General features: G+C 44.1%; 1 protein-coding gene across 1 annotated transcript; it reads right to left on the bottom strand.

The window, feature by feature from the left end:
* Positions 1-1,997: 1,997 nt before the first annotated feature.
* GRAP2 (GRB2 related adaptor protein 2) lies at positions 1,998-14,502 on the bottom strand (the record flags this gene model as incomplete). The annotated part of the gene is made up of 7 exons (XM_079549452.1): positions 1,998-2,177; positions 2,581-2,700; positions 4,823-4,954; positions 6,584-6,752; positions 8,523-8,642; positions 11,073-11,164; positions 14,425-14,502. 7 exons carry the CDS (start codon positions 14,500-14,502, stop codon positions 1,998-2,000), a joined length of 891 nt encoding a protein of 296 aa, XP_079405578.1.
* Positions 14,503-16,217: the final 1,715 nt, after the last annotated feature.

Here is a 16,217-nt window from a genome sequence, read left to right as displayed (position 1 = left end):
TTAATCCTCTTTGCTTCCATCTTTGCTTTGGGTTTTGACCCTCTCTCATCAAATGTTAACTCCCTGTCTTCCATATTTGACATTAGTTTAGTTAAAAAGAAAAAGGAAAAAATAAAAAGAGTGGATCAAAAGAAAACACTTCAACCTATAGAGTCACTGAAGTTACACACCCATTAGTGAGGTAGCTTGTTCCAAACCCAGCCACATGGACATCACTTTAAAGGTAAGATGCTAACGGCCTGGAACAGAGCCCCTGCATCAGAACAGGGCCACGTCCAGCCCAGGGAGTTGTGTGCTCTCTCTCCATTTCCTGAACCACTCTGGTAGCCAATGGAGATTAGCTCTTAATGTGCCTTTCAAAGATTTCTATTCTATTGAGAGCTTATATGCTATGTTAATTATTCTCATTTTACTTCAGCCATTAATAATCTGCTTTTGGTAGAGCTCTCTCAAACCTTTGACAATAGGTCCTTTCTGCTAATACCCTGCCTAGTGGCAGCTTAATTTAGGCCAGCAACATTGAATTGGGCACCAGAAACCTGTTTCCTGGATTTTTTTTTCTCCCACTGGGACTAACAAAAGATAAGAACATTTTTCTTGCCGAGTCTGATTTGTTTTTAGAATTTTTCACTTGCCTTTTATTTCTTTCCCAAGAATGATAAATCACCACTTCCTTGCTGACTGCTGAGGTGCCACATGTTGTGAAAAAATCAGGCAGCTTGTTTAATATAAACTTGCGTGAGCAGTGGTTATGTGGCAGTGTCTCTTTGTCATGGTTTGGATCATTTTTAATATTCGTTTGCAATATATTTGTATCACATCTTGGCATTCACTCAGCCATGATTTGAAATCCTATTCATTTACCTTAATTCATCTAAAAGAAACTGGAACAGAGAACAGACTATTCAATGGCCGCAACTTTATTCTCTGCATACTGTGAAGTAACAGCTCAATGATTTGCATGAGGCATTCCACTGGCAAGTCAGAGCCGTGTACTCAGTGATCCAGAACACCCCACCTTCTCAGGGACAGAACTTCTGGCACCAAACCTGAAAAACCTCTTCTTCCCAGCCCCTCCCCAGTGCAGTTTTAGAAAGGAACCAGTAAGGCTTGCCCACTGTTATTCAATCCAGAGGATATTCATTTAGCTGAAGGGCTTGATCTGCTCTATAACCAGGATATCTACAAGGATGCACAGGTACCTTGGAAAGCAGCTTGAAAATGAGACAGATGGTTGCAATAGGGTGCAGACAGAACTGCAGGAGAGCAGGACTGTCTGTAGTGCTTCCACAGACTGTCTTCTACTGTCTGTAGAAGCACTGAAATTAGCTTCTCACCCTCCCATATCTTCATCACCAGGTTGTTTGTACAAAAACTTACAGGATTTTGTCCCTTCACCTGGTATCCACAGAGTCTAAGCCCACAGAAAGTGCTAGAGGTGGAAGCCAAAAAATATTTAGAAAAGTCATGGTTGCCTTGTGCCTCAGCCTAAGGACTTTTCGTCCCTATCTAAAAGAAATGTGATTACCAGTCATCATTTTATTCACCTGGGCACTTGTCCTACCTCTGAAAGAAAGGTGAAACAGAGCTTGAATGGACTATAAATCCAACCAGATCCAAAATAAAAGGGGTAGGTTCTACCCAGATACCAAAGCCTGATTTCTCTGAGGTGCCATTTCCACTGAACGAACCCAACTGCAGGAAGTTATCAATACTTAAACAAATGAATGATGGGCAGGGAGGATCCAGCAAGATTTCAATCAACAGTCCAGGATTCTTGCTCCCCTCTCAGTCATGAACATGCAAAACAGGGAAACAGAATCCTTCAGAGGGTTCTCTTTCTTACCAGCGTCTCAGAAGATCAATTGCCAATAAATTAAGACAAAACTAAAACCACCAAATGTCCTGGGTGGGACAAGGGAAGATGCACTCCTTCTCTGTCCCTGTCATGTCAGACGAGCAGCTCTGATATGAACCTCTGGGGCACAAATGCAGCCTCACAGTAGCACCGGTGTGACATAGTTGGCAGGGAAGAGACCCAGTTCCCCACGCAGACGTCCCTTCCACCATGATGGGTTGGAGCTGTCTAGGACTTCTACGATGTCTCCGCTGCGAAAGCCCAGCTCATCATGTTCCACAGCATCAAAGTCGTACAAGGCACGGACCCATAGTATTCGCTGAGAAGGAGACAGAGATGAGCAGGAAACCATGAGCTACATGCTTGATCCAGATCCTTCAGTGAGCTCATGCCTTCTCACAATGCCCCAGACCCCTACTGTGGTGAGCTGATGCTAAGTTCCTTCTTCTGATAGGTCGGTTAACTAAGAATGATTTTGAGTACAGTTGTAGAACTATGCTAATGTAACACTCTAGTCCTACCTTCAAAGAGCCACAGGATGAGATTCAAGTGGCCACAATAGAGCCTTGAGACTCAGAAATGTCTTCTAAGATACGTCCCAACACGTTCAATACACTGTTTCAAGCGCGACCTCTGTGCAGATGGCATTGCCCAAACTGCTTGGCCATCACTAAGAGAACCATTGAGTTGGGTAGGTGCAGCCCTGCAAGTACGTTACCCACCGGTGTCTGCTGGTGCAGTGGGTCCGTGTGTCTGCGTTGCATAGCTGCTGCACTTCCTTGGCTATGATATCTTAGTCCATGCAGTGCATCTTTCCTGTCCAGGCTCCCCCCGTACCTATCCTAGAAGGAAAACAGCAAGAGAGATGTCACAGACATTTAAACGATTACGAGTGAGGGGTTTTAAGAGTCATTGGTGGTCAAGGAGTCAGGGTCCAACCCTCCTGTAAGTGATCTTAGATGTCTGCTTCCAGTACAGTCGCTGGGCTGCAGTCCTGGAAGCAATTCCTGTCATGGAAGAGGTCACCTTAGGTTCTTCTATTTTGGATTTTTCTCCATAGAAGTTGAAATTTGGCTGCCCTCAGCTACGTTCCACATCTGCTGGAAAGAAGCTTCAGTGTCTTTTTTTGGCCTCTGGAAGCTTTGGAAAAAAGCTTAGCCTGTTCTAAGTCACAGGTGAAAAGCCAGTTTGCCAAGGGGACACTTTGCCTATCTGGAGTTACTGAGACTCAGTCTCTCTACTTCCCTTTTCCTAACCCATGCTGTACAGAGCAGAGAACAGGCCTAAAAACCCAGTAGCCCCATTAATGAAAGAGGAAAAAAAAAACAAATCAAAAAGAGGAAAAAAAACATTCAAAGAAAAGATGCCAAATGGCTGCACATCTGAAATCCTACCAATGGAAAGCTTTGAGGAAGCAAGTTCTCTTCTGTCTGCACAGTCAAGAGGTGCTGAGTGTCTTCATCTCTACAGGCTGTATGTGCACTGAGGGTTTCTTATGATAACGATGTGACAGCATCTGTTATCATGTTAGCTCAGGTTGCAGCAGTGCTTCAGTGTCACAGGATCTGAGCGCTTGTATCAACAGAGGGGAAGAAGAACAACAGCTTGTGCTTTCTGAAAAAAGCTATCTGGCTCTTGCTTCTTTTATTGGACTTAGTCTTCTACATGCTCCCTTGGCCTTACGTTGTCAGCATGAAATGTATCTGAGACTGGAACACAATTTGCACCTCAGCTGTCCTTGCCTGGAGGTGAGTGACTTCAATCTGGCTTTTCAGGATTTACTATATGGGTGCTTCACTCCTGAGTGTTTCTGCTTCGTAACAAATGTGACTCAGAAGTAGACTGTGCACCAACAAGTGCAGGCCCTAGGCTTTATCATAGGCCGTTTTGTTCCATCAGCAGTCCTCTGACAGGCTATCTGGTGAGAGATCAGCTCTTTCATGATTGTCCCTGGCCAAAGGAGCTCTCATGCCTTAGAGGACACAGGTTTGGATTTCTTCCCTTCAGCAGGACAAGTCCTCTCCTTGGCTGATATCACCCTGTCTCCGTCAAGAGACACAAGCCAACCTTACCACTATGGTTTTAGCTGGGATAGTTAATTTTTTCACAGAGGCTCGTGTTATGGTATGCACAGGATTTTTGTGAAAATGATTTCCTCCCAGATTAATCAAGAACCTTGAAGACATCAACAGATACTGCTGTTGTCCTCTCCATTCCTGTGCTAACACGGGAGCAAAGAGGCATCACACATCAGGGGTGCCTCATGATGAAAGAGTGCAGAGAGGGCCCTGAATGAAGAGGAAAATGAGGAAGAACATTCTGGAGGAAGTCAAAATCTCCCAGTGTTACCATAATCATTTTTTATTCCTGATGTGTTTTGTGTCACCGTCAGCAGCATCACATAGAAAAAAAGAATAGGCAGTGAGGTCTCATTTGTCCCTCAGACTTGAGAGGAGTTCCTGAAACTGTGTACAAGACTGGAAAGTGTTCCTGTACATTCACATGGCACTAACCCTGGTCTTCCATTTTTTGGGATGGAACCCAGTACTCTCAGGTTCCCAGTGGGAAGGACCATGGCGAACCATTTTCTATTTTTTGTTTGTTTGTCAATCAGTCCCAAGGATCACAGAACTAAATAAAGCTGACATTTATTTCAATCCAAAAGAGCTCCCCAGGCTGATACCATCCATCATTGCTGCTGTTCCCATAGGAAGAACTGATTGACTGCCTCCAAACACAGATTCAGGGTGGCAGATTTTGATAAAGTGGCTGTTCACTTGCTATCAAGCAATCAAGGCAAATGTTTTGTGTGGCCAGGCTTCATGTGCTCTCTTTCCTGGTAGAATCACAGAATATCCTGTATTGGAAAAGACCCACAAGGATCATCAAGTCCAACTCCTGGCTCCACAAAGGACCACCCAGAAATCAAACCATATGTCTGAGAGCGTTGTCCAAATACTTTACCTGTTGCTGGTGCAACATGGGGACAGGATGGTCCACATATCTCTTGGAGATAGAAGAATGAGCTTCTCCAGCTGCTCCACCCACATGGAATCCATCCCGGCTCATTCGTTCCAGGCTCCCACCACGCCTTTCCTGAGGGAAGAAAGATTCCAAAAGTGAGGTCAGGTTTTGCTTCCCACCACGATCCTGACTGAAGCTTAGCAATCATTACCCATGGATTATTATCACTACCCTTTATGTTGGAGGATCTTCCAGAGATAGGCTCCTCTGAACGGAAGGACAAATCAAGACTCCTGGATTGTAGATCTTTGTCATAGCTGTTACCATTTGAAAAGTGGGTGGTAATGGGTGATGCTGGCCTGAAAATGTGGTCCCTTACATGAGGTTTGGCAAAAGAAGCAAACTCTTTTTAGAAATAATGCCCTCAGACTTCATTTGTCTCTGCACTGAAATCCGTATATTGCTATCATTTTATCATATGGCTGTAGCAGCTAAAAATTCTAACTGTGAACTGAAACCCTACTGTGCTGAGTGCTAAACATACCCTGCTGAGCCCATCACCATAACAAATGCATAGAGCCTTTGCCAAAGCAAACTTGACTCCTGCTTTTTATTTGCCTGTCTGCATCTTGTAGCAAATGCCTTTCCCTTCCTGCTCACAGTCAGCTCAAACAGGTTATTTTATTGGTAATCTTGCATACAAGTCTTCCTTTCTCCTTTCCCAGACTATTCTTTGCTGTGCTCTCTCACAGGTCCCAGAGTCTCTATTTTATATCCCACTAATGCATTTTTAAAGTGCTGAATAAGTGAACTAAAAGGAGACAACAACACAAGTCCCCTCTTCAGACTAAAATATAAATCCTCTCTTTTTCAGAGCCAGCAAGAAAGACCCACGTGCAGCCTATAAAACTTCACTGCTGTGGTGAGCAGGTCCTGTACTTCCTGCTCACCTCTGTCTGCACATCCTGGTAATGTAACACCAGAATCCGTTTCCCAGTAGGGTTGGACCTTGGTTATTGCAGTGACCGGGCATGATCACTCCCAGTATTGTGTGTGCAGTGCAGAGCAACCGCTGCTATGGCGTTTGCTTGTCCTCCTGGCACAAAACCAGGCATTCATTGGGCTAGGATTTCCCTGCTTTCTTATCTTCTCATCTACTACATCTTCCCTGAGTACATACCTTGTTCCCACATCTGCTGTGCTCTCCTCAGCAGTGCTTTTCAGCCCTTACTAGCCACTAGCCTCCACACCCTTAATTGTGTTCACTGAGTAACAGAAAATACATGATTCTTCTGAACAAACTTTGCACTGTGATAACAGCTGCAATCTGAGTGTATTCAAGGACAAAAGGACATCAGATTCAAATTCTCCTCAGACAACCTAACAGTAAACTTTGTACGAGCCTTTATGAAAAGAGCTAGGCATTTCATATGGTAGAACCTGCCTCCCTTGCTTGTGCAAGGCATCTTAGAATTTCATCTCCAGAGCCTCAGAACAACTTTAGCAGAACTCCTCTATGTGGATTTGAGCCCTTTCTGTTAATATCCAAAACAAAATCTGAAAATTCTGCTCAATTACATAACCACATGCACTACTGAATCAACTAAAAATCTGTGTTGCAGCACCCACCAGCACAGTGTTGTGGTTAGTTTTCCAAGGGCAGACCCTCTCTCACACTTTCTGCAAGACATTCCTGTGGGCCAAATTCCTTCAATAGAAGGGTTTCTTACTCAATAACTCTTGAGGACAGCTTGTGCTTACCTTCTCTTCTCGGCTGTCGTCCCTCAGGAAAATCTGCTTCTGCCTGGAGATAGTACTTGTCCTGTAGTAGTCTACCAGCTTGTTCAGTGAGTAGAATTTCTCTGTCCACAAGTAATAGTTTCCCTTTGAGTCCCTCATCACTTTGAAGTGTTGTACATCATCTTCATGCCTGAATCCAATTTAGAAAGTAAGAGATTAACTGGACTGCACCGTCATCTTCCTTGAAAAAGAAGGGAATCAGAATAGAGCTTTCTGCCACTTGGCCAAACTGAGACTTCTGGAAAGTAAAGCAATGTCAGCTTTTGTATGCACTGGACCTAGAGGTGGTTTTGTATTTCAAAAGACATATTAACTGACAAACATAGAACGCTGAAGGGCTGCTCAGTCACAGAGTACTGTCGGAGCGAGGCATGGGGCTGTAAAGCCTGTCCTCTGAAGGAAAGGCTTTCAGAGCCCAAAATATCCAATAGCTATTATGTACTTTGTATAATACTCAAACATGCAGTTGTAATCTACCCCCTGACCTCTTCAGGTTCCTGTTAACACCAGACTGAATTGACTATGAGATGTATTATACCCTTCTGCACCATGGACATCACCACCTCGTGAAGACATAGTCGCAAGACGTAGTCACACATTATAACTGCACAATATCTAGTGTAATATCATGTCTACTAGTCTGTCTCCCTACCAAAAAGAAAGAAAACAAAAAATTATTAGTTGCTATTACAAGAAAAAATTACCAGTCTCACCTCCTGCCCTGCTCTGCCATGCAGCTCTCCTTCCCTTACCTCTTAACTGATTTGGACAATTCCTCTTTGGACCACATGTGATCTTGTGATCTGGTTTTGGTTCTTACTTCCTTTGTGCAACTCCAAAAACTCAAGGCACTGGTTTCAAAGGCTACATCTATACAAATAATCTAAACAGGGACTAGACAGAGACTGGAGTCTATCTTGTAGTGCTACAGTTACATGACTGCTAATGTTATTGCATGGTTTTAGCCTAAACCAAAAAAGTCTCCCAGACAGTGCAGCGTGGTGGCTATGGGTGCAGCATGGGCCAGGAACCATTGCCAGTGAACTTCTTGAATACAGCTATTCTGTTCTGTGAGGTGAAGAGAATTTAGCCATGTGGGTCTGAACTCTGCTGCACTGTTTGACCTTTGGGCCAGAGAAAGTGCCTGACAGTGCTCAGATCACTGACGTACAGGTAGCCATGGTCTCTTGAACTGGGACACAGAAAGAGGGGTCCACAGTGAACTAAGTGATCCTGGCAACATGTTTTCCTGCATCCCCCCCAGATACTTTTTGAGCTTCTTGAAGCAGAAAGTTCACTATGCTTGGGAAAGGCAGTGCTAATCAGTACTTTAGTTTATAACTGATTATTGACTGAATATTGATTAATTGAAAATCTGGAAACTGACCAGCATTTAACAGCTCTGCTTTGAAACAATGAGAAGGGCCGAGGTACAATAAGTGGATGTAAAGCAGCTGGGCTGCTAGCAACTAAAAGCCAATTCTATCCAATTGATCGGTGGGAAATAAGTTAATAATGTAACAGTCTTGTCTTAATGGGTAGTATGGAATTCTTGGATATAGTAACTGAAGCTGCCAAATAATACAAATGGAAGGCACGTGTTCTGCACTGCAGGAGATGTCCCATGTACCACTCTGCTTTGCTGCAGTTCTTTCAGAGAAGCAGATCTCCAGGGAATGCAGCTTTGGAATGGGACATTTGCTGTATCACTAGAAAGGAGACTGAAACATTGGGGAATCGGGTGCCTAACTCATTCTCATTCATGTGACACAGAGGCACTGCCTGGCTGGAGGCATTCAAACTTCTTGAGAGACAAGGTCCCATTAGGATTCCTGTCAAGAAGGAGCTAGGGAGATCATTAACCAGAAAGATGCAGAAAAGTGTTGTGAGAAGCAGATACCTGACAGAGATGGAGAAGTCACCGTGAGAGTTCTGACTGGCTCGGACAATGAAAGAACCAACTCCTTTGCTCATGAGGATGCTCTCAGCTTCGTGGCGGGATATCTTCTCATCAAACCAGCTGTCAAGTGGGAGAAGTCATGGAAACGTGAATAAAGGTGTGAATGAAGATAAGGAACAGAAAAGTTGAGGGTAAGGAGAATATGAATAAATAGGATGGCGCAAAGACAAAAGAAAGGAATCAGAGGATCCCACATCCCACAGACACGCTAAGATACAAGGTCTTGATGGGTGTGAACCATTTGCTTTGAGCAGTAAAAGCACTTAGATGCAAAGAGGCCAAAGTAAGCTTTGGCCTGCTAAGCTAAAAGTTTAATTACAGGCACAGTGCAGTAAGGTGTTACTCAAAGAGATTTTAAATTAGAAAAGTATATATATATATATATATATATATATATATATGCACATACATATGCACGCACAATTCTCAGACATACATCAAATTGCTCTTGGAAAACTGATTGAAAATTACTGGAGTGTGATGGATATATTGTGAGGAACAAACATAAATTTTTAACAGAAGCAAGGCATGAAAGTTTCAGTGCTAATAAATTGGCTTCTGCAAGACTTATACCACCACAAAATCTCAGAACCACAGAATTCATAACTACACTCATGTAAATGTAGCCAGTAGTATAAGGCACTGGACAAATAATGAGAAAAGTCACCATAAAATAGTAAAATAATACTGTGTCCATAGGAATTTTTAAGTAGAGAGAAAAAACATAGTGTATACTTCTGTACGTCTGCAGGTAATAAGATCTGAAATCTGCAGCTTCATTAGCTGTTTTGCATTAAAATCAAGGACTGATAGTTTTGCAAGCTCTATAGCTTCATCTTTTCAGTTCTGTTATTCTTCTCGTCACCACCGTCGTGGTTTACCTATGTATCATCAACAGTCAATGGGAAATCAGAATTTAATCAGCATTGATATGAAGTCTCGCTGCTTACTGGCAATACACAGTTGGAAAAAATGGTCCACCAAAAAAAAAGAAATGACTTTCCTCCCTATATCTGGCTCTAGCACTTGCCACAAGCTGTTTCCAAGTGCAGATGTCCTGCTCTTAGAGAAGTGTCAAAGTAGAAATGTTTCTTCACAGCTCCTCTCGCACGGAGAAAACATCACGAGGAAAATGTGTGTGAAAATAAGAAGCTGCCCACATTTCCCTGTGGGATGCCACAGCCCTGCGAAAGAGTGAACAAGCACAATGCACTGGAAGATCCTGGCCCCTTGAGGCCTCAATGCAACAGCCCATCTTTGCAGAGCAAACTAAGTTCTTTGGCTCAGCTGAGCAGGCGGGCTCACGTCCAAAGAAACCAGCAATCCCACCTCCAAAGGGAGCAGTGGTGCTTACATGTAGGGCACAATGGCGTTTGCCTGTTGAGGGCACCGGCACGTCAGAGCCAACAGAACTGGGCTTGAGATGTGCTCTGCCCACGTCCTCTGAAATGCTGCTGTGCTCATTTTGAAAGAGGACAATTTTAGGATCATAGAATAGAATCAGAATCAGTGAGGTTGGAAAAGACCTCTAAGATCACCCAGTCCAACCGTCAGCCCATCCCCAGTGTGCCCACTGACCATGTCCCTCAGTGCCACATCTGCGCAGTTCTTAGAGGGGCTCCAGGGAGTATTTCTGCCAACTGCAAGGAGAAAGGCTATCAAACTGCAGTCTATTGGCATTTTTATGACACAGGTCTGGGCAGCATGCTTAGCAAGCATTTCAACAGCTCTCAGTCCTTTCTCAAAGTGCCATCTTCCCAGTAGGGAGACAGACGTGAGGCATGCCTGCCCTGTGACAGATCTATGTTTGGGTGCGCAGACACAAAGCGTGGAGAGGGATGTGTGTTTGCGCCTGCACGCGTGTGGGAGCCGAGTGGCACGGCTGGTCTATCATCTCTGCCAATCCACGAGCTGTCACACTTGGTGCGGCGTTGCACTGACCTCTAGTGTATCGAGAGGAGCTCGCACACGTCGCAGGGGGAGGGAATGCGGATGACAGGGTGGGGAAACGAGAGAGAATGCGGTGAAAGAGTTGGGAGGAGGGAATTACGCTTTTATAGTTCATTTACAGAGAGTTCTTGCTCTTCCTTTTGTGCCCAGCCTCTGCCTCGGTCGCCAAGACTTCACATCGTGACTATTCTCGTTCTGTCCAAGGAGAGCTCCATGCAGCTCCTGCCGCATCCCAGTGGCATCCCTACGAGCAGCAGTAACAAAGGAGTCACTCGAGAGCGATAAAGAGAACTGTTCGGTTCTGAAAGAAGAGAGGATGCTCCAGGGTAGGATGAAGGTGCGCTGGCAGAACTGTGCGTGGCTTCATGCCAGCCTCAAACTGTGATGGGCTGATGGCTGGACCAGATGATCTTAGTGGTCTTTTCCAACCTGAATGCTTCTATGATTGTGTGTTATAAGCAGTGCTTCCTCTGTCATGCCTGCCTTGACTATCCTTTAGAAATGTGCAATGCTGGTGCATGCATTTCCCATGACACTTACGGGGGAACTTGGAAATCAATGAAGTTCTTAGGAACATAGCCCTCTTGGCTTCGGAGTTCAGCTTTGTACCACTCTTCCTGGGAGCTCAAAACCTGCAATGGAGAGACAGATTGAATAAACATGTCTCCTGAGAAAGGCAAAACTCACTAACACACTGACTGAAAACCAGAATTTTGTGTAAAAATGAAAGAGAATTCCTCATATACTTTACTTCTTACCGACCTTAAAGCAGAATTACTGGCTGATGGCCACTTCAGTGCAAAGAAAACAGTGAAGAAGGCCAAGTGGCATTAGACTGATTGCTTGTTAACTTTATCCCTTCCTCTGTATGCCTCTCCAGGTGGCAGGGGATGCAGTCTGCATATCTCTGATGTCTGTGAGATGAGGGAAACCAGCTTGGAGGGACTTAATGGGGGTTTAAGGAGTTCTCTGTGCTGCTTTTAATAGTGCTGGATCATCTCAGATTCACAGGGAAAAGAAAAATCAGTGAAAACTTCTCTGACATGTATGGAGGGATATAAAGCTGCACCTGCGTGTGTGTGTGTTATGGCTGCACAGAAGTCATCCTATTCTCTCAACACACCATTCTGCACGAGAGTACTTAATAGAATCATTTGAATTGAAAGGAACCCTTAAAGACCATCTGGTCCAACTCCTCTGCAATGAATAGGGACACTTACAGCTAGAGCAGTTCAGAGCCTGGTTCAGCTTAACCTTGAATATCACCAGATGCATCCATCAACTCTCTGGACTATTTAGTGGGCTACTTAGTAGCCTAATTATTTAGTGGGCTATTTAGTGGGGTAAGTTTTCAGCGGCCGTGAGCTTTGCCAGGGTAGATAAAAGGAGGCAGAAAGCATTGTAAAGCAACACCCACAATTCCAATATTTAGGGCAGCAGGAAGCCAGCCTACAGAGCACATGGAGCAGCTTCAAGACTGTTCACATTAATGCTGACCATAAAGGTCCATAGGGAGTGCACTGCTGACCACAGACTGCCCAAATTCACTGCTCCCTTGTGGATGGTCTCTGGTGCAGACCTCAGCTAGCAGGAAGAGGACAGAGACACAGCAAGTTCGTGGCTTTCCTGCAAACACTGCGGTCTTTGGTGTTCTGTTTGACATTGCAATTCATGGGACAGAATTCCTTTTTATAAAGTAGAACGTGTTTCTGCTCATTCTGGTTTTGGAGGGGAGCCTGAGAGGATGTATCCTGACAGTTTTAAAAGGAGAAAACAAGTGGAAGAGACTTTATTTGAAATCTATTGTTTAACAATAATAATACTTGTTCTATAAGCCAATCCCATGTTTCTGGGAGGCTAACATTCTAACTGCTTGGTGCTGGCAACAGGATGCTACTGTCTTTGGGGCTGATTCTCCATTGCCTTGCCTGCCACATATGTCTCTTCCATGCATTTGGATAAAGAAAGGTTGAGAATAGAAAGCCATGGAGATCCCTTCTTGTCCTGTTACTGCTTTCCCACCCCTGGGTTCAGGATTAAGGTTCTCTTTTTTTGCTGCTGTGGCCAACCAAAGGGAATGACAGCCACACACCACACCCTGCTCAAGTCCTGTTGGCAGCAATGTTTCTAGGACGACATACCTCCTGGTCCTTAGTGCACGACTGTCAGGTTTCTGTGTGTCATCCTCTCAGAGAAGGATGTGGGATGTGTGTGTGTGAGAGAGAGGGTAGATTTCCTCCTGTCACTGGTGGTTGAGGGCCTCGTGTTTCCTGTTTTCTAGTCTCTGCATCAATACTGTTCATTTTATCTTCTTCATAAATCAGAGCAGACAGCCAGCAGGTTGAGCAGGCAGCAGAAGGGGGCTTGGGATGGGGTATGAATGTATGTGTGTGTTTGCCAGATGGAGAGGCACTGCTCAGGTTATTTTACTGCTACTAGGTCTTGGGCAGTGCGAGTTTGTTCAGCTGAAGGACCTTAAAGCAATAGGCTGTCTGACTTCTGATAGTGAAGTCTTAGTAACTACTAATATTAATACTGATGTATTTGACCCTTTTTCATCAGCAGCTTCCGATGTAATTTGAAAGGAAGCTCTAGTTTCTAATGATTGTACAGAAAGGGAAACTAACAGAAGGAAAGGTGACCTGGCCAATGCCATCACTGTAGCCAGGGCTTTAATGAAACCAGTCTCCTGAGGAAGCAGATATCAGGTAAAGATCAGGGGATGGTAGGGGTGTGAGGACTACTCTGAAATTAAGGAAGAATAAGAATGGGAGTGTTCATCAACCCTTCACATATAGCTGGGGGAAAAAAAAAAGTCTTTGATCTTAATGAATTCTGGATGCCATTAGCTTTGTTTAAGCTTTAAGGATTAAAAGGGCAATAAAATAAGAAATGGTGCTGATGGAAGAGGCAGAGCCGAGACATAATATCTGGTCATTAAATGGAACAGCTGGGTCTGTACAGGGAGGTGGTGAAGGTTTCTTGGTAGAACAAGATTTTATATCTCATTATTTTGCAATATCCCTTTGGCTAGTGGAGGAGTTAAGGCCTTAGAGAAATGTTTTGCCCAGTCATTTTCAACCGAAGCAGAACAACTATGTTGTGGGTTGAAAAGTGGGCAAATAATTCGGGTGGAGCAGAGTGTGGCTTCATCTTTGACACTTCAGTAGGGTTAACAAACTGTTTTACTGTAGCACATGCACATCAACATTCAAGAGACTCTCTTATACTCTGTATTTCTTACGATAACTTCTGCCATTTTGCTATTCTTCCACTGCTCAGTTCCTGCAGGAGTTTGTGTAACATTACTAGCTGAGGACCTCTTAAATTTTTCTATTATGTGTGTAACAGACTGTTTCATGGACATTTCCTCTTCCATTTGCAACTGCCTAAAGCCCCTGAGGCAACTAACAGTAATTACTTATGGTGAAAAGTTAGATGTAAGTTCTACAATGCATGTTAGCCATCATTTTAACAGTTTAAGAGTTGGAAACGAGGAATACAGCAAACTCTCTGGCTTGTATTCATCCTGCTTGCCTTCAAACACAGTCATCCTAAAAACAGTCACTCTAGACTACCTCCATATTCAATGAAAACAGACAGGATCTTCAAAAACTGTTCTAACAAAGAACTGGATCTCTTCCACTGTAAAGATGATTATACTTCCCCATTGATTACTAGAGGACTACAGGACAGCTACATGCATAGTTTAGGGACCAAGTAGAGTCAAGTAGAGTGGACCCAGTGGAGGTTGCTGGTTGACCTATAGGAATCTAATATCCTGCATTCCTATCCCAGTTCATAGACATTAGCATTCATATGCTTTGCCAAGGCAGAAAGCCTTGGCAGAATATCAGCACTGATCTTTAGTCATTCTTAGAGCCACACTTACCTTCAGGATATCCCCAGCCTGGAAACTCAGCTCATCCTCTCCAGAAGCAGTGAAATCAAACTTGGCGATGGCTTCCATACTGTATTGGTGGCAGAGCAGAGCTGAAAGAAGTGTATGCAGGTCAGTATCTAAACACTCCTCAGACTGCTGAGTCTAGCTTGCAGAAAGCTTATAAGCAGTGCTGTGATTTACACATAGATGAGCGTGCACCTACCATTAGTTGACTTTAGTTACTAGATACTGAAGGACATTAGCAGGCAGAAGAGATAGCATGGCCAAGAAGCTGTAAGTCTCTCAAGAAATTAAAAAAATCCAGTGTATCAGCTCATTCCAACAAATCTTTTTCTCTGCAGCAATTTCATGGAAAAGTTTGCACACATCCCCAAAGAAGCTGGTAGCAGGAAAAAACCTTCTGTGTAGACCAAGGACCTGAAGCAGTTCTCAATTAATCAAATGATTCTGTCATGCAATAGAATAATGTAGTTGCCCTCTGCAATCACTTACTCTTTATCTCAAGAGGGAGGCAAATTGTGGACAAAAAGAAGAGCTTGCAATAAATATTTTTTTTTCTTGGACAGGGGCCACAATTCTGAAGGTTGAAAGAGACTTTCCTCTGTGATGGCTTTGCATGGGTAACCACAGCATATAGCTAGGAAAAACTGTTTGCAGATAGATTGTCATCCCCGTTTTGAAGCTGGCGGAGTGTGAAACTGTAGCACTGACAAATTTAAGGCAGGCACTTACCCTTCCTCTGTGTTCATAACTCAGGAGCCTGAAACATACCAGACAGCCTGCAAACCAAAGCCTGCTTTTCATCAGCAGAGCACATGTGGCACGGGAAGTCACAACATGAACTTCGCTTCTTCACCACTTCCTGCACATGCAACTCAGATGTACCCCAGCAGGACCACTTCTATGATCAAGGGAGTTACTCGTTTCCCATGGCTGGCTTGTGCTCCCTGCAGCCCAGCAGCGAGGCTGCCAGTGTCAAGACAAAGAGTGAGGCAGTGCCACATTAAGCAAAGGCACTGCTGTGAGATGTTCCAACAGCCCAGCTTGTGAAGACCATCACACAGCTCCAGTACAGAAGTAACTTCAGTGGTTACTAAACTAGGTTCATCTGGAAACTATGATCCTGAAGTCAAAGGCTTCACCTAGCTTCACTTCCCACAGAATCTCCCAGACTGTAAGACTCGAGAAGTGCCAACCTGCCTGATCCAAAATATTTTTAACCAGAAAACCCAAAAAAGAAACAGTACCAACAATTCAAGTTAGGGAACTATTTCTTGAGTGTCCTGTTACAACTGAGATGAGATCCCCCCAAAACAATGTGATGAGTGAGCTCCAAAATTCTGTCACTTTTAAATTAATGGGCTACTGTAACCCCTGCTGTAAGCTTGCCTTTGACACACAATCCAGGGATTTAACTGCCTGTGTACCAGTAATCCAGGCACAACTGTGTAACTGACTCAAACTACTTAATAAGATCTAGGAGAAAATACTTAGAAAGATTGGAAGGGTAAAAACTGCAGACAGAGCCATGGAGATGGCACCAACAGTAAATAGTTCAAGGATTCAAAAGGAAAAACATCATTCTGGAACGACAATTTCACAGGAAAAACAACAATGGGAGATTTGGTCAGGACAGTCAGTCCAATTGGGGACCAGCCACAAGTCTTTGAGGTCACTGAATTGTCAGTGCCACCGCTGCTGACTGAGCTGTTGGTAGGTGGCAATGGAACAACACCAAGGTTTGGTCCCAGGGAGCAACTGGGAGCAGCTCTTCACCTGAG

The sequence above is a fragment of the Tetrao urogallus genome (genome assembly GCF_951394365.1).
Source record: "Tetrao urogallus genome assembly, chromosome: 1".
Lineage (NCBI taxonomy): Eukaryota > Metazoa > Chordata > Aves > Galliformes > Phasianidae > Tetrao > Tetrao urogallus.
The sequence above is the reverse complement of the archived record's forward strand: the minus strand, read 5'-3'. Positions and strand labels throughout refer to the sequence as shown.